The sequence below is a fragment of the Harpia harpyja genome, chromosome 20, assembly GCF_026419915.1.
Source record: "Harpia harpyja isolate bHarHar1 chromosome 20, bHarHar1 primary haplotype, whole genome shotgun sequence".
NCBI lineage: Eukaryota > Metazoa > Chordata > Aves > Accipitriformes > Accipitridae > Harpia > Harpia harpyja.
The window spans coordinates 702946-725045 of NC_068959.1; the positions used below are offsets into that span (position 1 = coordinate 702946).

The following is a 22100-nucleotide window of genomic DNA, read 5'->3' on the forward strand; positions in this document are numbered from 1 at the left end:
CTATGTAAGTAGCTAATTTTTTTTTCCATGTTCTTACTAATTTCTTAACTCACGTGCTCTGTATTTTTCTTTCAAGTGTCCTTTTTTCTTTATGTAAAAAAATTAAGAAAAAAAAAAAGCAAAAAAAAAAGCTATGAGCCCAAAAAGGAAGGCTTTCAAAAATCAGCCCAGGAATTTAAGAACTCAAATTACTAACCGTGTCTCCTGTCAATATGCCCGGTCTACAGATGCATCCACACCTGTAGGATGTAGAATTCAAAATGGCGATACTGACTATTTGGTTGCAAGGTCTTTTACCTCCTTTATAAGTTCTTTTATAGGTTCTTCTTTTGGCTCTTCTTCTTCTGTCTCCATTGGTAAAGGCTCCTCCGTAGGTTCTTTAATTGGCTCTTTAATCTTCTCTTCCATTTTTTCTAAATAAAGACAGAATTTTCCTTAGTATTATTAAGAAACCATTATAGAACAACAAATTTATTTTTATCAGTATGATTTTCCAAGCACAACAGCAAAACAAAACTTATTTTTAACGTATTTTTCACTGCTTTCTGTCCTCCTTGGGCTTTACAGTGTCTGCTTATAAAGACGTGATTATCTCCTGTACCAAGATGTACTTGGGACTGGAAAAGGAAATATTGTAAGGCAGCCTATTATATTAAAAAGCTAACTAAACTGTACCAACAGAAATAGCTGAAACGCCAATAAATGTATCAAACAACAGTTGCAACCAACAGTGCAACACTAAAGATGACTTTCAGATTTGAAATGCTGTTGACAAAAAAAAAAAAAAATCAGAGAAAATTCATGCAGAATCATCTGAGGATTGCTCTGCATCCATTTAAAAAAATTATAAAATGTATAAGCTTTACTCAGCAAAATTGATATTTGCTGTCTTAGATGTTTTTACCTCAGTAAAAAGAAGACATATTATTTAAAACTGAATTATTAGAAAGATGGGTATTATTTAAACTAACTAACTGTAAGTGTTCTGAATTTGTCTAAACAAAGGTTTCTTGTAACTGAAAAATTCAGCAGACAATAAAAGGAAGAACTCTTTGGGTCTGACTGGATTTGTTTTCCTAAAAGACTTTATAAACTGAATAAAAGCCACAGGATTTTTGCCCCTTCTTCCTTATTTATGATACAAGAACAACTTCCCTCCAATATAACACCACCCATGGATATAATGTGGATTCAAATAGACACAAGTCACAGATTATGACCACAATACAACTTAGGGATGTGGACAGGGGAGGTAAATTATTTTTTCCTCATATTCCAAATCTGTTTATATACTTAGTTTATGAAGATCTGAAATTTAGCATTTCAGTGATCTTCATTCTCTCCTGGTTTACAGTCTTTAGAATAACTGAATTTTCCCCTCACTTTCTATCTTTCTGCAATTGGGATCTTCCCAAACAACTAAGTATGTAAAGTACTTACTTTCCACTGGAGTGGAAACATGCATTTACCCAAGTGTCTACAGAAGCCACTCTAGAACCAAATACTCTTACAGTACAGTAGGAAACGAAGAAACTATAACTTTCAGACTCAAGACCCACCCAAATGGATACTTATAACCAGGATTTAAAAATATTCTTCAGGGAAATAAGGGATTAGAAATATTCTCGTTCACGTTTTCCAACACAACTGTTAACGGTCTAAGCAATTTTGCCTAGTATACAGCTGCATTTAAAAAAAAAGTACCTTTTTCTTTCAGTTCTTGGGGTTTTTCCCATGTTGACTCCAAAGTCCTATTGTTATAATAGTAAGTCTTTCCATCTGCTGTTTTGTACTCTGTCCACTCAGAGACTGCTGTTGCTCCAGCCAACGTAGCAGGTGAAGCAGCAATAGCAACCTGAGGATGGATCATAGGTACAATGGGAGGGGCCATGCCTGGCAAGACACCTGTATAAAGAAGAAAAAAAAAAAGAAAAAAAGAAAAAAAGAAAAGGAAAAAGGAAAGAAAACAGTAAGTGACAATGAAGTACCCAAGAACCAAAACCTAGCACTTCACTGTTTACAGTAAAACTTAAGTTACAAATAATCAACCTATATAAATACAGTTTTCAAAATTAAATTGGAAATCAATGCATTGTTACTCAATTTCCTTCCTGTGTTTTACAATCAGTAATGCCCATATTACCAGGCAAATTAGATAGCTTTATTTTGAGTAATGTGTAATTCTGCACAGCACAAAGCTTGTTAGTATTTAGACATTTGCCTTAATACTTCAAAATTAAGTGCTCTATCAAAAAAGTCTTTATTAGATCTCTATAGCAAATAATTTTTTTTTTTAAATCTACTCCACTTTAATTATGCTGTCACTTTAAGAGATATTCCTATTGCTCTTGAAAAAAGACAACAGTGGCTTGAATTTGAGCCATATAATACAAAGCAGAACTCTGATAGTCTTAAATCCTGACTTAAAGTTAACATTAATTCAGAGCCTTGGATAAAAACTTATGAGAATGAAATAATTTCAGATTGTGCAATGGTTTTGTTTAATACTGCAGATCGATTGGAAAAAAACATTTTATTCACATCCTAAAGCAAAATGGCAAGTAAATAGCCAAAGATAAGAAAGCCAGAATGCTACATTTTCCTATTATTTCTCTACTCATCCCAACAAAATGGATATACTGAACATATTTTGAATGACAAGTTCTAGAAAAACAAATTGAATAGGACTAGAACTACAAGATCATAATTTTGAGCCTTTAACGTTGATATGAAAAAGTCTATAATTTTAAATAGTGGAAAAGCACACATTACACATTGCCATAAAGTATTCTCAGTAAGCAACTTTTCTTAAAACCACAATTTGAAAAATGAAAATTTATACTAAGACGCACATACACGCACACCAACATGCGAGCACAATCATGTCACTATACATGTGGAAGTAGGAAAAACAAAAATCCACACACAAGAAACTAATAACTAAGAAGTATGGGCATGAAGAGATTCACAGTTATTACAGAACTCAATGATTACAGAAAACTGTACTGGATTATTTGCATAAGATAAGCTAACACTAACAGTTATTTGGGAAAGTTATCTCCTGGCCAGATATGATATTTGCATTTATACTGGTTTTGAAAATAAAGTATATATATTCATTCAATTGGGGAAGCAAATAAATAAATAAAGGATAAACAACAACATTCACTACCATGCCAACTTACAGACAAAACGAACTAAGATGGTTTTGAAAATTACCGGTCTTGGTGGTAGCGACTGTCTTTACATACGGGCAGCTGACTATTTGCATCATTGCTACACCTGTAAAATGGATAAGCAAGCATGTTGGAAAGCTGCCATTGTATGTCAGCTACCACTGGGAGTCTGGATGCTACAGATTTCCTGCTACAATTTGGAATGCCATTTTCAGCTGGCAAAGAGAAAGCCTCCCGGCAAGAAAACATGAATTATTTTTGCTCCAACATTTTATGCCAGATCAAATATAAAACTAATTTTATGCTGCAGCAACAGTTTCTGCCTACATTAAACCAGCTGTTTAGCAAATAATTGGGATAGCATTAAAAAGAAAAAAGTTATTTCAATGAAGACTCAGGGGTTTAAGTTCATTCAAGGGGGAACTCGGCTCTCCTAGTAGGGCATTACCATGGGAAAATACTCTACTAAAGGTGCTGTTTTCCACTGACAGCCTCTGCTCAGACAGATCCATCAGGGGAGCAGCAACAAAGTGAAACTAACGGTCTTTGCTATTTTCAGTCTGCTGCTGCATTTAGAAGGCAGTGGTAAGAGTAGAAGCACAGATTTAAACTAGTCAGACTAGCAAGGTGTGGGAGGGTGAAAGCCAAGTTCAACCCAGAGGGAAAGCTGAGGTTATGAGGGTCATTACAGAAAGGCTGGAGGTGGAAGAAGGGGGGGGGGGGGGGAGAAATAAAAGCAATGAAGCTGCAAACAGAGGTACACAAAGCTGCACTAGGTCAGTGGCAGCGAACATTTTCTTTATTTTTCATTATCAAGAATGTCACGAGCTGAAAAATGCTCTAAAAGCAGCATAACTAGCCCTCAAAAAGGTAGCATCATGCACTGTTCTGCCCTCCAGCTCATTAAGAAATGACATAGAAAGGCCACAAAAAGGAAAACATCTCATCCTCTTCAATTAGACACAAAATTCAGTAGGATATTAGTCAGGGGTAAGGGGAACACATTTCAAAAAACCTTCATTTTAGGGTGTGGAAGGAAACTGTAGAAGTTCTCTCTACGTTGGTCCAGTCTGGACACTCAGAAACTGAAATACTGCAGAAACTTCCCCTTAAATGGTTTGAATTCCATCATCTGAGGTTGGAAATCCTCCCAGCGCGAAGTGAAATTAAACCCCTGTGTTTATAGCCAAAGTAATTTCTGTTTTTCTTCATTAGAGATCTAGTATGGAAAGCATACAAAAATACGGCCAATTTATTTTAAAAAAATTTTGTGAGAAGACAGAATTGTAATGTTCTTTAACAATAATTTCAATGAAAGAATCCAAAACTAGTTTTATTAAAAAAAAGTATGAATTGAGACACAAAAAACATTGACTCAAACAGCACTGAATGATGTGTTTGTCTAAATTTTTGGGGGGGGGGGGCGGGATTCATGTTATGTACTTGAAAATGAATCTGAAAATTCGTTTTGTTAAGGAAGTTACAGCATGTCTTAAAACTGGGTCAGTATAAATAATGCCATCTGCGGGATCACTGAAATTAGAGATACTGCAGCGCAGATAAGACTTAGCAAATACCCAAGCTGTTTCCTCTGCCAAGTTCATTCTCAAACATACAACTAAGTTTTAACATATGAATTAAGAGAAAGCAGACTTACTTTTTAAGATCTGAGATTACGAGATATCACTAATCAACTCTTCCATTGTTCCGTCTTACTACAGTATAATACAGAGATTAACTTTGCCGTCACTTGACAATGGTATTGTTCAGCTCTGCCTCTGTAACTTGAAAGCAATCTGGCTGATATTATACCTAGTGCTGAAAGCCCCAAACATCTACACGTTAAAACTTTGTTAGCCTTTTTGACTTCACCTTATACTGCCATGAAGTAATTTTGACTTCTCTTTTGTTTCTTGTTACTGTAAAATATTTTAAAGGTTTCCTTTTCTTTTAGAGTGTTTATAAACCATTGCAACCAACTCAAGTCAGAATTAGCTGAAATAAGTAGACTGATTTTATTCTGTAATCAGGCAAAATGACAAATTAGACTCATTAGTGGAAGCACACACTTCACTGCTAGGTATCCTTCCTATGTATTATGGGTTCCACCCAAAAGGCTCATCTCACTGTGGGAACAGAAGAGGCCAGATCTAAGACTTGCTACGAAGAAAGTTCTGAAAAAAAGACTTTTCAAAAATGAGTTTAAGAAGGAGAAGATTGATGTTCTTGCTCTGTCTTTTCTTCTGTATTGCACTACTCACAAAACTTTTTGACTGAGAGCTTACAAAAAAAACCAACCTAAGCACAGACCCCAGTGTATCCATATTCACTGGCACTCTTCTCTACTGCCTTGACCATCCACATTTTACCTGACAGTTCACACTTGAGTAGATGATCATATCCTTCAAAGGTATGTAAGGACCCTTCACTCTATGCTGATCCCTTGCTGGCAATGTCAGAAACTGCAGTTAAGAACATTCAGCTGACCACCTTTAAGGCTTAACCCTTTTTATTGCTCTTCCAAACCTCACAAATATACAGACATCAGAATTCTCCCTCTATCCTTTATCCATTTTTTGTTGAGCCTTGAATATCATGTTCAGAATAGTATTTTTTTCCCGTCTTAAAACAACGAGTACTACACTGCGATTTCCTTTTCAAGCAAATTGCAGAATAAAGTAGCTTCGCCTAGTTATTTTAGAAGACTATCCTAAAAGCAGAGGCAACTAAAAGTTGGTCCTCTCTTCTAGTTAGCAGAACTAATACCCATTTTAACTACTTTGATGCTTATATCCTTTATCAAAGAAGTGTTCTAAAGGATTATTTTTCATCCAACCTATCTGATGGAAGGTAAAGGCCTCCCTTCATATGTACTGGATCAACGTATTAAAATGACAAGCAGGAAAGAAGTCACCTCACTCAGCTTGTACAAAGAGTCAAAAACATGAGGATGCTGCTCAGAGCCACTGCTTTGTAATTCTGAATCAGAAACTGACTTGTATCCAATACAACTGCAGTCTCAAACCTTCCTTTGCAGCAGAAAATCATCAGCTCTTGGTATATACTTAGTGCTACCGCACACTGAAAAAAACCATTAATTACTTTTGTACTAGAACAGGAACTCAGTTGTATCCATGCAAACTGAAACATGGCATTTAAGCAACGACTGGCTTTAGCAATCTCTTAGGAGGACCTCTGCAGCAATTGAACAGCAGTTGAGTCCAAAATTTTGCCAGCCTCAAATTACTTCCTTAAGTATCTAAATATTTTATGAAAACTTAAGAAAATATTATTTACCCACGAACCAGTATGCTGCCATCTAAGATTTCCTCTCAATGGTCTTTACATCTAAAGCCTACGAATAATACCCTAGCATCTTGAATGCCTTCATTATGGTTCCTCAGTTTAAACCTCAACATTTTGCATATGCATTCAGCATCATACTTGATAGCTGCAAACCAAAAGAACTGGAAATGCCTAGCATCATTCAGGGGCAATGCATTTGAAGGGTAATTTTTCCTGCTCATAAATACATTCTTTTCTTTTAATTTCTTTGGGCTATAATCCACGTCCTAATAAATATTTATGCACAAAACTTAAGGTTTAAATCAAGCAAGTAGAAAAAATTACAGCAACATGGCAATTAGTAAGATATAGTGCTACAATATTCTCAGTCACATAGGGATTCTGCCCAGAAACTTCTTTTTTTTAACCAGGATGACAAAATAAGACATATGCCATGAGATTAAGAAGCGTTATATTTTCCTATCATCCAAAAGAAAAAGGTTTACATGTTTAAATGCAGCTGTTTTCTAATATGTATATCAAAGAACTAGAAGTAGAAGTCAAAAAATTTCATGTTCTTTGTTAATTAAAGTCTGTCTGCTAACCCTGAATTCTTTCAAAAATACTCTGAGTGGAGAGGATTCAGGCAAGTTCCGTACACAGTGGACACATGAGTGCAAACAAATTGACAACATGGACATGTAGCGGACAAGACAATTACAGTTCGCCAATTTACCTGGAAGTGGAATAGGCATGCCAGGAAGGGGGACACGAAATGGAGGTACCATTACTGGTGGAAAAGCAGGAATTGCTGCAGTTGGTTGAGGTACTGCATGAGGAACTGCAGGAGGCAATGTCTGTGGGACTGGCTGGGGTACAGTCTGCACAGGTGTAGCAGAAGGAGCAGAGGTTGAAACACTGACTGATGGTGTGGCAACTGAAACACCCGAACTCGGGGTCTGGTCTTGTGTGGTAGGTGCTGATAAAAAAAAACAAAGAACACCTTGTATCTTAGACACTACAATATATTTGCTGCAAACATACTGGCTCTCTGTTTCCCAACAGACTTCATATAAGCAGATATGCTTAGATATCATCAGCAGGAAGACGCTCTTGGACAAAAAACCCTTTGCCTTCTCTGTAACATTAAATATTCACAAAGAAAGTCAATTTCAAGTTTTACTTTGTCCCATTATTTACACCTAACAAGTCTCTATAGCAGTAGCAAGGGTGTATCAAAGGACAAACATAGCCTGAAATGAAATTCTACTCTGTATCCCTGTTCAGAAAAACAGAAAGGGAACATTACAGAGAGTTTCAAATGGAAAAGGGTTGTTCTTATGTTAAATAAACACAGGCTCTGCTTTTTAACAATAGGCAGCAGCATGTGCATGACAACAGTCTGTCTAAAAACTATGCTTGTTAAGCTGTGATCCAAGAATGGAAAAATGTCAATAAAAAAAAGTGTAAATAAGCAAGGAAAAGGAAAGTACTTTTGCTCAGAAGCTGCAAGAATTTTCTTGGTCTTCAGTGCCTCCCAGTGGGAAAATACACCACTAGTGTTCAATTCTGTAATCCTTGCAGCATCACTGAAATCAGCACTTAACCAAGAATAAATAGTGCTACCTATCAAAGCACTGGCAAACAGGAACTAGAGACGTGACTGATTAAAATCATTGGCCAGCCTTGCAAATTTACACTGTAAGATTTGGTGGAAGGCAGGAAGAATTGTTGTAAAAATGAGCTAAGAAAAAAAAAAAAATAAAGGAAACCACACCAACTTATGCCCATATTATATATGGGCATACTGTGCATTTTCTTCAGTATTTCATGACTACCAGAAGCATTCCCAATAACGGAGCAGTATTAGCATATTTAAATAAAGGTTTCTGATCTGTTGTTAAGTGTTTCAGAAAGGGTGAAAGTCCTTAGCACTGCCCAAAATTTAGGGAAACAGAGCAGACAGTCAGTATGTGATTTGTTTTAAGGCCTAAGTCAAATCAGTACCAGACAAGAATGAAGCTCAGCCAGAAGTCCCAGGTTGTTTTACAGGCCAAGTCTGAGAGTTATAAAATTATTTTAAATGATAGAATTTTATCACCTAGGCACAGACACCAACAGTAACAGTTCTTGAAAGCAAAGACAAAGTTTAGCAGGTAGAACAGGTAGAAGTGGAACAGATTCTCAGCGTTCGGTATCAGGAAATTTTGCTTCAGAGAGGGTGCATAAAGTGCTATTCCAAAAGCAGGATCAGTTCTCAAAAGCCTGGCATTAGGCCAGAAGCTAACATTCACCTCCTACCTCATTCTTGTTACTCAGCAAAATGGTTCGAGTAGACCATATTTCAACAAAGCAGCTGAACGCAGTACTAAGTTACCTTTCAAATTAAATAAAAAGCCCTAAGATGCTTTGAGCAATACAAATTATTTGCTACTCCAGTGATCTGTCCTCTCCCCAGTGTTAACTGAAAGCATAATTTCAGGGCTACCTAAATTTGACTCCCTTTCATACACAGATCTGTAAAGTTTGGGTTAAATGGTGAGTTAAGCTTGACTTGTCTCACCTGGTACAGGAAAAAGATGAAGTAATTCCAGAGAATGCAACTATACACTACCACTGGAGTTAGAACAATTCAGCAATTGCTCATCTTCTGGATACTCTTTGGCCTAACTCAGTGCACACATTTTTGCCAGCACAGCTACAATGATCAAGACTGTTGAACAATAGGATTCCTGATCAGCATAAATGTTCTGCTTTCAGTAGCCCTGCATGTAGACAGTAACACTAACCAAACTGTTCCTTAACAAGCTGTACCTTGTTTTGTTCATGCTAGGTGATCTTACTCACGCTTGCTGTTGACACGCTCATGTGCAAACAGATCTGTTGTACACAATATACATTTCTAGATGCTCTGCACTAGAGGCACTTTGTTAGCATATATATGCACCAAAGAAGAGTATAAATCGTGCTGTTTATATTATATGCAGAAATTATGTATAAACATGCATTATGTGCATGCTCCATAAATTCAGTCCCCTTTCCTCCTGATGTTCCCTCAGCTGGAAAACCCTCAAAAGCAAAGGCTCGGCCCCTGTAAACAGCAGTAATCTTCAAACTATTATTCGAAGGTCATGAGTGGACGATAACGGCTCTAAGGACTTCCTTTTTCCTCTCTTGTGCAACTCTAGCGAGGCTTAGTCAGAAGAATAATGCTAATAAAAGTAATACACCAGAAGCAGCTCTGTTCTGCAATCAACCAATTCTCAGCAGCCCAGGAGCAGCACTCAAAGGTCCAGCCTCTTAAAGCAACAGGTGCCATTTTGGAAACAAAGAAGCAATTGCTACAACTATAATTCCTACCTCAGATTAACTTTTCTTGTGAAACACTTTAAAAAACAATTTAGCTTTATCTACAGTCAAAAGGAAATGGATGCATAATAGCTTTGAGATGATGTGATAACAGCAGAAGAAAAATATACAAAGACCTAAAGAAAAAGGGTTGCATGCTGATCTAGTATTACTCTCCTGAAGTAACTCTTTCAGATGGGGGGGGGGGGGGGGGGGGGCAAAAAAAAGATGTGCATGCAAGGTTCTTCTGGATTAAGTGCTGTACTATAAACTCACACTCCACTTTACGTTGAAACAACTTCCTCCTGGATACCAAGTTTTTGCTGCAGCAATTACCCAAAGGAGCATCCCCACCACCTGCTCCCCACCATCGCAAAGCTTGAGAAACCCTCAGTTACTCACTGGAAATCGTCTGTGAAACTGAAGTGGCTGTGGTTGTGGTAGAGGTTGTGGAGGACTGAGTACTCGAGGACGTGGATGGAGACGCTGCAGATGCAGGACTACTGGTGGTCGGTGTGGAGGCACCTACTGCTTGTGCCTGGGCCTGGGCTTGCGCCTGGGCCTGGGCTTGCGCAGCCAGCATCGGCGTCAACTCCGACTGCTGAATAACTTTGACCCCATCTGGCTTAGTCCACGCTGACTCACGTGTACGCGCATTATAGAAATAGACCTACAATTTAAGGATGTCACCATCAAACAACTGCTTATCTGGAGGAGGAGCATTTATAAATGGTCCAGTTCCTCATGTTTTAAAAATAGTAAGAGGATAGACAAGAGCGTAGGATTTTACTGCAGTGCCAGACTGTGTATGACAACATGCTCACAACAGCAGAAAACACCCATTACTTCGTTGTTTCTGGTAACCGTCTTACCTTGCCATCTGGAGTTTTGTTTTCTACCCATATCTCTTCAGCTGGGGGCATTGCTGGTGTTCCAGGGGCACTGACAGGCGGCATTCCTGGAGGGAACATCATACCAGGAGGTGGTGGCATGCTACCCATGGGAGGAGGCATAAATGGTGGTCTCTAAAGGCATATAACGACAATAATGATGGTAATAATAATAATAATAATAAAATTTTCAAGCAGAGTTTTCCTTTATTAGAGCACCAACAGACAGCACAACTATAGTAAGGTTAACTCTACCAGTCTGGAGAGCTTCTTCAACAATCTAATGCTACCAGCTCAGAGAATGCGCTTCCTGACAAGCCACCACCTATGGCGCAACAGCTGCAATAAACATTTCACTTCTGAGATGCTAACATCATCTGATGCAGAGCATCGGAAAAAAGTGGCATGAAAAGAAGTGAGGTGAAAGAAAACTCCTCTCCTGAAAAGAAGAAAATATCCCAATGCAAGAAAGAGAAAGAATGGAAGAACTGTTCCTGAATAACTGCCACTCAGACATCCCCAGCTGTAAATCAAATACACCACTAAACAGTTACACAATGACCCTCCCAGTGAACAAATATTAAAAAAAAAATTTACAAGTAAGCATCCAATTTATTAGCATAGCAGAGCAGCAGATTTCATTACAATCCGTTATAGTTCTTGATTTCCCATTAACTTAAATTCTAACTAGTGCTAATTGAAAAAGAAAAAAAACCCTCAAATTGCATTTTCATTATTGCATCATCATAAGAAACCCAGAACTGCCCTGCACACAACTGTTAATTGAAAGCCTGAATGCCCGCTTTCTAATTCAAAGTGCATTAAATTCTTCTATTCTACTTCTTTATTTGGACCGTTCTGAAATTTCCTGTGCATAACAAGTATAGTGAATACTTCCCTATAAAAAAAGGCAGTCGACAAAATCCACCAAGTTCTTTAACTTATTCTGCATACACCTACAACTGACCTAATTATCTCCATCACTCCAGTTCTAATTGAACTTGTGATTCAAAAGATTTCCCCTTCAGAAAGGCAATACCAAGACACCTCACTGGCAAAAACCTTCGAGCTCTGCACTCGCAACTGACAGGCCTGAGGCTGAAACGCGCACATGCAGCAAGACTAGGGCTCTGCTGAAGCTAGTATGTGTGCAGGAAATCCAGTGTCACAGGAACTGGGTAGCTTGGTGTGACATGCCACAAACATGCACCCTGAGCTGCACCTGTGCACTGAGAATTGGAGTCCTACCCTTGGCCGTTTTCAGCGGGTACCATGTCCTTAGCTTCTGTCTGCATTTGGCTTCTTCTAGAAGTTGCCCTGAGATCAAAACTTCTGCTGCAAGAGTGATATTTTAAACTGCTTTTTAAATTCATGTACCAACTCTGATTTTCGTTAAATACTATTATAAAGTAAGTCAAGAGTACGTGGACAGAATTCAAAACAAACAAAAAAGCCATTATGGTAACTACAGCCTTTCTTTCCTTCCTTATTTCTTCTCCACAGCTCCTCCATCTGGCCACAAGATGATCTTTCTCTTTACTGCTCTACAATCTGTAAAAAGAATCCAGTAGGGCTCACTTTTTGCCTGCTGTTGCTGCTTTCCCCATAAAACAGGGTTAGACCGTTACAGGGCAGTCCTGGGAGCGAGGAAGCAATGCCGGGTGTACAGCCACAGGATCCACAACGCCCTTCAGCTCCACTTGAAGCACACTCTCTCCTCTGTTTCTACTGCAGGACCTTTCAACATTGTGTCTCCCCTTGCATCAGAAGCAGGGCGAGAAGCTAAAACCCAAACATTTGGTGCAAAGCAGAGCACAGTGCTGACATGGCATGAAAAATTTAGACATGCTTGGTGCATGGATTCCATGTATGGTAATGAGTTGTAGAAGACATGCTTCCTGCATGGCATGATAAAACAGCTATGATGTAACAGCTGAGAGCTGAAGCACATTCAGAATATAAATCAAACACATCAATCAAGGAGACAGCAGCAGCTAGGCTTCGGGCTTCAAATTAACTCTGGCTGATTCTTGAAACTGCAGGAAGGAAGCAAGGTCCTGTTCTCCCCACTGCACACTCCTACACTTTTCGGTGCTTCAGAGCTTTCAAAGGTAGCGCATGGGCACATGAATGTTAACACCAAGAGGGGAAAATGGGATCATAAAGCACCAGAAGGTGCTCCAGTAGGTGGAAATAGTCTTAGAAAAACTTAAGCTGAGCATGAAAATGTAGCATAGAACAAGGCCCCTAGTATGAACAAAAGATAGAGAAAAGATGACATTCAATGAGGTGAGTGGGGCTGTTTACATCCCTCAAACATACCATTTCGGTCTTCAGTTCCACAGGACTTTTGTTCAGCTGAGAAGGTTTCAATGAAATTAATAGCTACTTCACACCTCCCTGAGCAGTCCAAGTCCTAACAACACGCTTTATGTTTGAGAAGATGGAGAGATAACTGCTATGGAAAACATGCACTGGTTTCTTCTTGAAATCTTGCACTCAGGATGATGACAGCACACAAAATTAGGCTACAGTCTGCTGTTAGTTTATTTCAGATGAAGTCCAGCTTAAGTCCTTGTTCCTGCTCTCACTGTTTCTTTGCTTCCTCTCATACTGCTCCCTCCATTTCACACAAAGCTGTCTGCAAAGCTATACAGTGAACCAATCTGCATTAGGAGTAATGTGGAAAAAAGCTCCCATAGCCCTGCTGCTAAAAACCATATGCAAAGCAGGGCCTCAAACACCACGAAATAACCCATGTCAGCATGTTCTCTTCCCATCTTGCCCACATCCCCACATTTTAAAATAAATTTCATAGCACTAAAGTTTTCACTTTTCTATTACAAATAGGGGACTTAAACCATTATTTATAAACCACATAGTACTATTCACCTCCTTATAGGCTCACCTGCGGTCCCACATAGTAATTACACTGCCCTAACAGCACGGTACTCCTACAATGCTATTAAAACAATACATTCCTTATTCACAAAGGTGTTGTACGTTTCAGACTGTCCAAGTCTCTGAAAGGTAGGCAAAAGAACTTAAACATACATCACCATGACATACAGACAGAAATCTACCTTACTTGAGCCCAACTGGGTCATACTATCCCTGTAGGTGCTAATAATGCTGCAAGTCTTTAAAAAAAAAAAACAAAAACCCCAAACACACCCCCCCACCCCCCCAACAACAACAATAAACGTAAGGTAAAGAGCATTCTCCCTCTGCCAAGAGTAAACTGTTGTCAGTACAAGGGCCACCTGCAGCTGCTCCAGCCAAACACTGAGCGTACTCCTAGGTTTTTTTCCAAATGTTAAATTTTTCTTTGTCAGTGTGTTGACAATTTCTGGTGCATTACTAATGACGCACCCTCCTGAACACAGCGCTAAAGCAAAACATACCTGATTGCTGATTATATACATACTTCTCAAAATTGCTACCTGCCCACCTAGCCAATCCCTTGGTGTTCAGTAATAATAAACTACCAGAGTGATGGCAGGTGTGGCTCATGCTGGAACCGGCACGGAATTCAGCTGCACCTTCTCTCTCAGTCTTTGCGTGCATCCATCATTACCCCACTAAGTGAATACAGGCAGAATCAGGATAACCCTAGAAGGCTGATGTATACTTCACATGCTTGCTTTGAGGCATTCAGAAACTGGAGCACAGCCGAGTCCTGCATTCTGCACGGCCACAGGGCACCAACATGAAGTCAGGTTTTAGTAAAGACTCTGTTGGCGAGCGTATCCTAACTGCATAATTGATTAATTTAGAATTGCCTCAAGGAGCTAAACAGAAGTTGCGTTTACATACCACAGGTATGCATTAGGTTTTATAATGCCATGCATGAGCCTGCTGTTTTTTTCATTCATTTTAATGTCTCTCCTCTTATTATTTCCACACGTGAAAACAAACAAGAAAAATCCATAAATCCTAACTCAGCAAACCAAGAGAATCCCCCGTTCTTTACCTGTAAATGTGGAGGTCCCATTGGTGGAGGAATCCCTCCCGGAGGTGGCATCGGAGGCATGTTTGGATCAAATGGAGGACGTCCAAAAGGGGGGCGAGGTGGTGGAGGAGGACCTCGCATCATACCAAAAGGTGGAGGTGGTCGCATGAGAGGCGGTGGGCCTCTCATGACTGCGTTTGGTGGGGGAGCTGGACCGCGAAATCTCAGTGCTTGCTGCTGAGCCATTCTGTGGATAAGGCCAAAGGGAAAGTTTATTTTTGTTTCCTGCTAAGCTGTAGGAAAATCAATTCTTAGAACAAACAGGGAAAAACCCTAACAGAAATCGAAAGGGTGTGGAAAAAATGCCAAGTTTGAATAATCAAAGTGTGCAACTACTTCCAATAGTTTCTTCCCCTTTGCAATTCAAGTTTATTAGTCCTCAATTGTTAATTTTTACTCACAGAAACAAATAACCTAGAGCTGGGATGAGGGTAGGCAGGCATCGCAGGAACACACCCTGATCTGCCAAAGGTCCTTCAACACAACCTGCAACTCTGAGTCCTGTCTGCACATACATCCTTGACTTCTCAAGCAACGGCTGCCCGTCGTGCCGAGGGTTTTAACTACTCTGTAGCACCACTGCCTGCCAAGACTATCTACATCCTTCGCATTTGTGACCTATGGCAGGACGTGAACCCTGACCATCGCACTAAGCCCACTGTGCCACCCAACCCACTACACCGGGAGCTTTGTAACCGTATATATACAAAAAAAACGTTCACCTTTGGAACCAACAAACGCTCTTCTGCTGCTCTCAGGAAAACAATTTTGCCCACCATTTACTGCCAGTGCAATACCAATGTTGGCATGATGACTCAAAATCGGAAAAAACAGAGGTTATGAGAAAATGAAGGGCAACACACGCGCGGCTCAGCGCCCAGACCGCAGGGCAGCCCCTGCTCCTGCCGACCTGCACTGCCAGCGGGGCGGAGAGCGCCAGGGCCGACGACGGCAAGTGGGACCCCGCCGGGCGCCCCGAACGACCGCCGCCGCCGCGCCCCTGCAGCCCAGCTCCCTGCCCGGGAGCGGAGCCTCGGCGGGTGGCCCCGGCCCGGCGGCGAAGGCCCGGCCCGGCGCCGGCCGCACGCGGGGACAGAAAATGGAGGCGGCGAGAGCAGCTCCCGCCGGGCCGCCCGCCCCGGCCCCGGCCCCGCCCTGGCCCCGCCCCGCCCGGGCCCCGGCCCCGCTCCCCCGCCGCCGCTGGCGGCCGAACCCGCCGGGCGCAGGCCGGGCCCGCGGGCGGCGCTGCGGGAAGGCCGCGGCGGGCGGGCCGGGCCGGGCCAGGCCGCGGCCCCCGGCAGAGCCCGCGCCCGCCGCCGCGCGGTACCTGAGCTCGCTGCCGTACCGCTCCGCCGCCGCCTCCCCCTCGCCGCCGCCGCCGCCGCCGGCCCCCGCGCCGCCGCCGCCTCCGCCCCGCTCCGCCATCGCCGCCTCGCAGCGCCGCCGAGCCCAGCCGCTGCCGCTGCCGCCCCGGCCAGGCCCCGCCGCGTCCCATTGGCCGCCCCCCACGCCCGTCAGCGCTCGCGGGGGGGGGAGCGCGCCCCGCGATTGGCCGCCGCGCCCGCCGACTTTGAATGGGGGAAGCCAGGCGCGCCGGGATTGGCTGCGCGCGGGCGTCCCGCGCCGCAAGCGGCGCGGGTCACGTGAGGCGTGACCCGGGGAGGGGACCGGAACTGACCTCACGTAAGACGGAAGAGACCGTAGGAAAAAAAAAAAAAGGGTGCTACATCCAATCAGCGGGCGGAACCCCGTCCACCAATCACAGGCTGGGGCGCTCCCATCCAGAAAAGCCCCAGCGTCAACGGGGGCGGAGCTCGAGCAGCAGCCAATGGCGGGGCACAGGAGTGGGGCAGCCTCCCGGGAAACAAAATTACGGGGCAGCAGCCAATGAGCGGGCGGTGCTGGGGTCGGGGGGGGGGGAAACGGCCGGCCAATGGGAAGCTGGCGCGGGCCCTGCCCCAGCGCCATGCGGCCGCTGGGGGGCGCCGTCTGCCGGGCGCGGCGCGGGGCCGCAGCGGGAAGCGGCGGGCGAGGGGCCCTCGCGGGCTGCCCCGGCCCCCGTTAGCCCCGGCCCGGGCTAATACGGGCGGGACTCCGCCCCGCAGTCCCCGCTGGACGCAACTGCTGGCAAAGGTCCTGATGCCAGGCGCGGCTGCGCTGGCAGAAGCTCCTTGAAGAGGCAGTTAGACCAGCAGAGCCTCGGATGGGCGAGGGCAGCTTATTTCTCCCGCCGGAGTTCGGTTTACCGTCAGGGCCCGCGGCAGCACGTGTAGCGAAAAGCCCGCCGGCCTGTGCGGAGCCGGGGGGAGGCAGCGGGGTCTGCCGGAGGCCGATAGACCGTGCCTGGGGGCCCTGCTACGGGCCCAGAGCCTCCCGGGAAACCCACACCTCCGCGGAGCGCTGCCCGGGGCGGCGAGACCCCAGCCTGGGGACGGCTGGCCTGGGCCACCGGCAGCCGGCCGAGGGGGCTGAGACGCAGGTTGTGGCAACCCAAGCCATGGGCAAACGCCGGGGGAACGTGGCTGCGGAGGGCGAAGGGCTGCGGTGCCCGCGGGCGGGCTGGGGTGGAGCAGGAGGAGCGTGAAGCGCGTGGCTAGTCCCCGCTGCCGCACCGCAGCGGAGCCCCGTGGGCTGGGAAACGGGAGAGTTCATGCTGCACTGTGGTTACCGTGGGACTCCAGTGGGTTCCCGCTGGGATGGGGAGATGGGGAGCCCCACGGGGGAGGGAGAGGACCCCCGGGGGGGTGGCCGCAGCAGGGCCAGGTCCGCAGCCCTCACGGGGAGGCGGCACCGGCAGGCTCCCCTGAGACGTGGCCCTCGGGACTGCCCGGGGAGCTTGTTACATCCGAGTAAGGTACGTGAGAAATCGTGCAGTCAGCAAAGGAAACGCACTGTCAGTTCAGACTCCCGGTCCTGTGTTTATTTTATGGCCTGTGTAACTGAAACACAACACACGTGGGAGAACAGTTACTCCTGTGAAACACTTGCCAGCCCTGACTCGTCAGCTGCGGACTGCCAAAGCTCTTAAATTCATGGGTAAAGCCTGCAATAACCTGCTGCAGGAACTGGGAGCTCAGCTGTGGCGCTGACATTATGTTTGAGACATAGTGAGATATAAAATACTCTATTGAAGAGCCTCCTGCTGCTGAATTACACATTTCAAAAGAAAAAAGCCCAGAACGACAGGGAAGCAGATCTTTCCCCCCTGCAAGGCTGCGTTTCGTGTGCCAGGGGACATCACCCCCGCCCTGCTCCTGCTGCGGGGAGGATGCCGGGAGCCTCGGTGAGCCATCGGGTCTTTGCATCTCTAACTGCTTTGATTTTGTGATCCCACTTTTCCCATTCCTTTCTTTCTGTAAAAAAAAAGAGCTGTCTTTTCTTAAGTAATAAAAATAATCGGAATTACTGAGGGACCTTTTGGTGGTGCTGTGCTAAAGAGATTCTTACATACTTTGATTTTGCTGCTCAGTTTCTTTATTCATGTGTTTTGCTTGAAGTTGCTGCTGCTGTGAGGATTTTTGACAGCTTGGCGGGTGGCTGGGGCTCCCCGGGTGCCTGCGTGCCCTGCTCCATCCCAGCGTGTCCGCAGCCCGCCCTGGCCCCGAACCCAGCTGGCAGCAGCTCAGGGGGCCGGGGGTCCTCCCCGTTGCCTCGGCCCCCCCGAGGAGCTGCGGGAAGGAGCTGGGGATAACCTCAGCTGGCTCTGCCCGAATGGCGAGATGCAAAGAGCCTGTCTCCACTCTGTGAGGGGAGAGGAGATGGAGTTGACAGTCCCCACCCCGCGTCCCCCCTTGCCAGCGCCACGAGTGATCAGCGCTTTCTGACAGCAGGAGATTAAAACGGTTTTTGGACGCGATAGCTTAGATCCTTCCCAAACAGTGGGGCTGTCTGTCTTCCACTAGTGTCTTTCATCCCCCTTTTCATCTGCTTTTTCCAGGATTGTCTCAATAATTTATTAATTACAGGCTGGCAGATAGGAGCGTCTGCAAGGCCCTTTCCCATGTTCAGAGAGCTGGCCCTGTTCCACGCAGAGCCCCGTGCTGCTGTGCTGTGGCCCCCTTCCTGCTCCGCTTTATTTTCTCAAAACACTTCAGCCAGTAATTCTCGGACTGCGGCTCTTTCAAGAGCAATTAATTGTGAGCTGCAAAATGCGAGTCATTTTGACAAATTTTATGGTAGCTACCGGATCAGCAGGATGTGGCTTTTGGAAATAATACAATTTATTGCCTTTAATATGTACTTCCCCTCGATTTCATTAAAAATCTAAATTGTAATAAAGCAATTTGCTGTGCGCAGGGACACCCTCACTAACTAACCAGCAGAGTAGGCTCCAGGAGTGCAGATACGAGAGGGGACCGATGAGCCACAGCCCCTGGACAGGCTCAGGTTGACACCAAGGCTGCTGCAGACCAGGACCTCGGCAGTACCGGCTCATTCATCTCCTCAGAAAACCTCAGTGCTGCTCTCCAGGCTGGGAAGGCACCGATGGCCATGGTCCTTGGGGGAACAGGGCTGCGGCGAGTGCTTGGTCGGGGAATAGATCCCTCCAGGGGAAACCCAAACCTAAACCGACTGCAGTGGTCCTGGATCTGCTGACGTGGTAGTGCAAATGTAACGTCTTTTAGGCAAGCTGGGTATCCAGACAGTTTTTCAGAAAAGCCTGCAGCCAGGGTGCCCGCAGCAGCCTGGGTTCCCCTCTCCCTGTCACCGATCTGCCCCCGGGCTCGTTGCTCTGGGGCAGCTCGGAAGCCGCTGGCTCCGCTCTGCCACGTAACAGCACAAAGCTGCTGCCGCCGCTGCTGCTGGAGAAAGAGCGTTCTCCGTGGAGGTTTTTGAACTGTATACCTTTTCAAGTGTTTAGATCTCTCTAATTTTTAAAGGGCTATTTCTTACGTGGTCCAACTTGTCTGCCAAGCATACAGGAAGGATGCTTGAAATTTCGTGGTTTGGATACTCCCCCTCAAATCTGCCCAAGGTCCAAAATGAGCAGCCTTTTTCTTTCTCATTGCAGCTATGTGACATGAGCTGATTTTCAGCACTTTAGTTTCCTCTGGCAGTGTCACAGCCCTCGAGCCACAGTGGGCTCCCGTGAGGGCAGGCGTCCCGCAATGCTGCTGAGCGTTACTGCTGGTCCGTGGAGCTGTGATTAGCCGTTCGGTTGTGCAGGCTTGGAGATGCTGACATCTTGTCATTCTTTTTTAATTTTTTTCAGGTTTCAGGTTGAAGCGTGATGCTGAATTAAAAATTTTGCCCTGGGCTGTCTGCAGGGCCTCTCGGCTGCTGCAGTGCCAGCATCTGCCGGGGAGACCCCCAGGTCCCGTGTCGGAGGGCAGCAGCCCCGAGCTGGCACCGGGCGGCAGAGCTGGGAAGGATCCTGCTGGTGCGGTGTGGGCGAAAACGGCATTCGCTTTCCCAGCTCCCTGCTCGGCCTTGCTTTCACCAGTGCTTGGGGCCCCGGGGCAGGTCCCTGAGGGGGGAAGGTCCCTACAGGGACCTGGCCCAGGGATCAGCCTGACTCCAGCTCGACCCGACTGCCAGCAGTCAGTTAGCAATAGCATGGCACAGCTTTGGCGAAGGGGAATGCTGCGTGCTGGGTCTGGGTGTCCCTTGAAGATGCTTATCCCCAAGAAGAGTGGCTCTTGCAAAGCCATGGGCGAGACAGCAGCAGCATGGCCCTTGGCCAGCACCATCGGCAAACTAGACGCTGTTTTCCTGTTCAGCGTCGGCTGGGCTAGTGGGGCTGGGAGGCGTGCACGCTCACGGGGGAGGCAGAAGGCAGCAGCCATCCGCACCCCACCTCTGTCCGAGCCCATCCCCTGCAGCCCTGGGGGGGTTAATGGGGGCTCCCCCGGGGGCTCGGCCACGGGCGCAGCAAACACTTGCTGCAGAGGGTGAGATAAACAGTAAGGTCTTGGACTGTGGTTCTGATTGGGATCCAGTCCTCACTGTTTTGGTAATATATCCATTTTTTTCTCCTGGTGTATTTTTTTTATGCAGGATAGCAATGATTAAAATGGTAATTGGCTTCACTCTGGCTAATTGCATTTCACAGCGAACCTATTTGTAGAACAATCCTCTTATATTTTCTGGCTGCTAGGCTATTAAACTAAGGGCAGAAAAAAGAATTTATGGTTGTGCTTTTCTATGAGGTTTAAATAATTACTAGTTTTGGAAACTATACCTTGGGAACGCAGAGGAAGGAGTGGTCCGAAGGAAGCCCGAGGAGCCAGCGATGGGGAGTCCAGCCCCTCGGCATGCATGCTGCAGTGGTGGTACCCACCATGCTGCGCTGCACCGCACCGCTCCGCTCACCACCCACCCCTCTGTTTCTGCAGCCCTGAAAGGGGATAATGTTATTTAAACCCTTCAGTAACTCCGTGGTAGGGCTCCAGAGGTGGATTTTGGGGCTGAAATCGTGAGGCTGGCCACCCCTGCCCCACGTGCAGCACGTGCTCGTCGCGTCCCTCCAGCCGACAGCCGCGGTGAGGCACCGGCCAGGCGTCGTGGGGCAGCAGATGGGTCTGGGTGTTGTTAAACTTTAACAGGGCGCATCCCCATCCGTCACGTCAGCTGCCGCATGGCAGGGCGCACGCAGGCCCCGGGCACGGAGCTCCCTGATCTGGCCTAATGCTTTCCCTGTATTTATAGGAAAAAAATCCTGTTTTTCCTGTATGTGGGGAGTCTGTAGATTTCCCCTGAACAGAGGGGAAGGGGGCTGCAGGGTTCAGCTGCAGCGAGGGCTGCAGAGACAGGCGTGAGGTCCGTGGAGGTGGCTGGAGTCAGCCAGAGCAGAGGGTTTCGCTCAAACTCGGGCTCCTTTGGAGGTTATAGATGGAGCATAGCCAACAAAGCCAAGCCCAGCCTCTCTGCTTGCTCTCTGCAGCACAATCGTCTCTTGCAGCTCCTCAGCCAGGAGGGACCGTGCCCGGGCCGTGCCATCCCACCCTGCGGGTCCTTCTGAAAGCATTGGAGACCTGTGACTGCCGTCGGACACCGCCACGGGGCTGGGGAGCAGGCCCTGGCCGAGCAGGGCGCGCTCAGACCCTGTCCCAAAATTCTGGGGGTGTCCAGGGAAACTTGTCCTGCCTGAAACCAGCCACAGAGCTGACACTAATAGAAAAAGACCATTAAAAAGCTCTGCGATATTCTGTTCTCCTGCTTCTGGTCCCTCTCTCCCTTTGTTGCTGCTGGCATTTGATGAATTATTGATGTGCCTAGGTGCTGCTGCTCTCCCGTTTCCTCCGCCGCGGCTCCCGCTGCCGCAGCCGTGCAGGACCCACGCCGTCCCGGGGACGGGCTGCCATCAGGTGATGCCCCGGGAGGCAGCAGGAGGGGCTCAGCCCCTGGCTGAGAGCCGAATGCGGCCCCCACCGCCGAGCAGCTCGGTCC

At 45.9% G+C, this 22100-nt stretch overlaps 1 protein-coding gene across 7 annotated transcripts in view; it reads right to left on the reverse strand.

The window, feature by feature from the left end:
* The window catches only part of TCERG1 (transcription elongation regulator 1), a 35308-nt gene extending 19138 nt beyond the window's left edge, over positions 1-16170 (reverse strand). For 2 of the 7 annotated variants that reach the window (XM_052816336.1, XM_052816335.1), the window contains exons 1-8: positions 16039-16170; positions 14673-14898; positions 10682-10834; positions 10212-10479; positions 7198-7440; positions 3220-3282; positions 1705-1905; positions 298-413 (exon numbers count right to left, since the gene is read on the reverse strand). In XM_052816336.1, the coding sequence (XP_052672296.1) occupies positions 298-413; positions 1705-1905; positions 3220-3282; positions 7198-7440; positions 10212-10479; positions 10682-10834; positions 14673-14898; positions 16039-16136 (1368 nt within the window). In that variant the 5' untranslated portion in view covers positions 16137-16170. Of the gene's footprint in view, positions 1-297; positions 414-1704; positions 1906-3219; positions 3283-7197; positions 7441-10211; positions 10480-10681; positions 10835-14672; positions 14899-15433; positions 15690-16038 lie in introns of those variants that run through there. The other 5 variants (XM_052816339.1, XM_052816338.1, XM_052816341.1 and 2 more) reach the window with 5 other exon arrangements.
* Positions 16171-22100: the final 5930 nt, after the last annotated feature.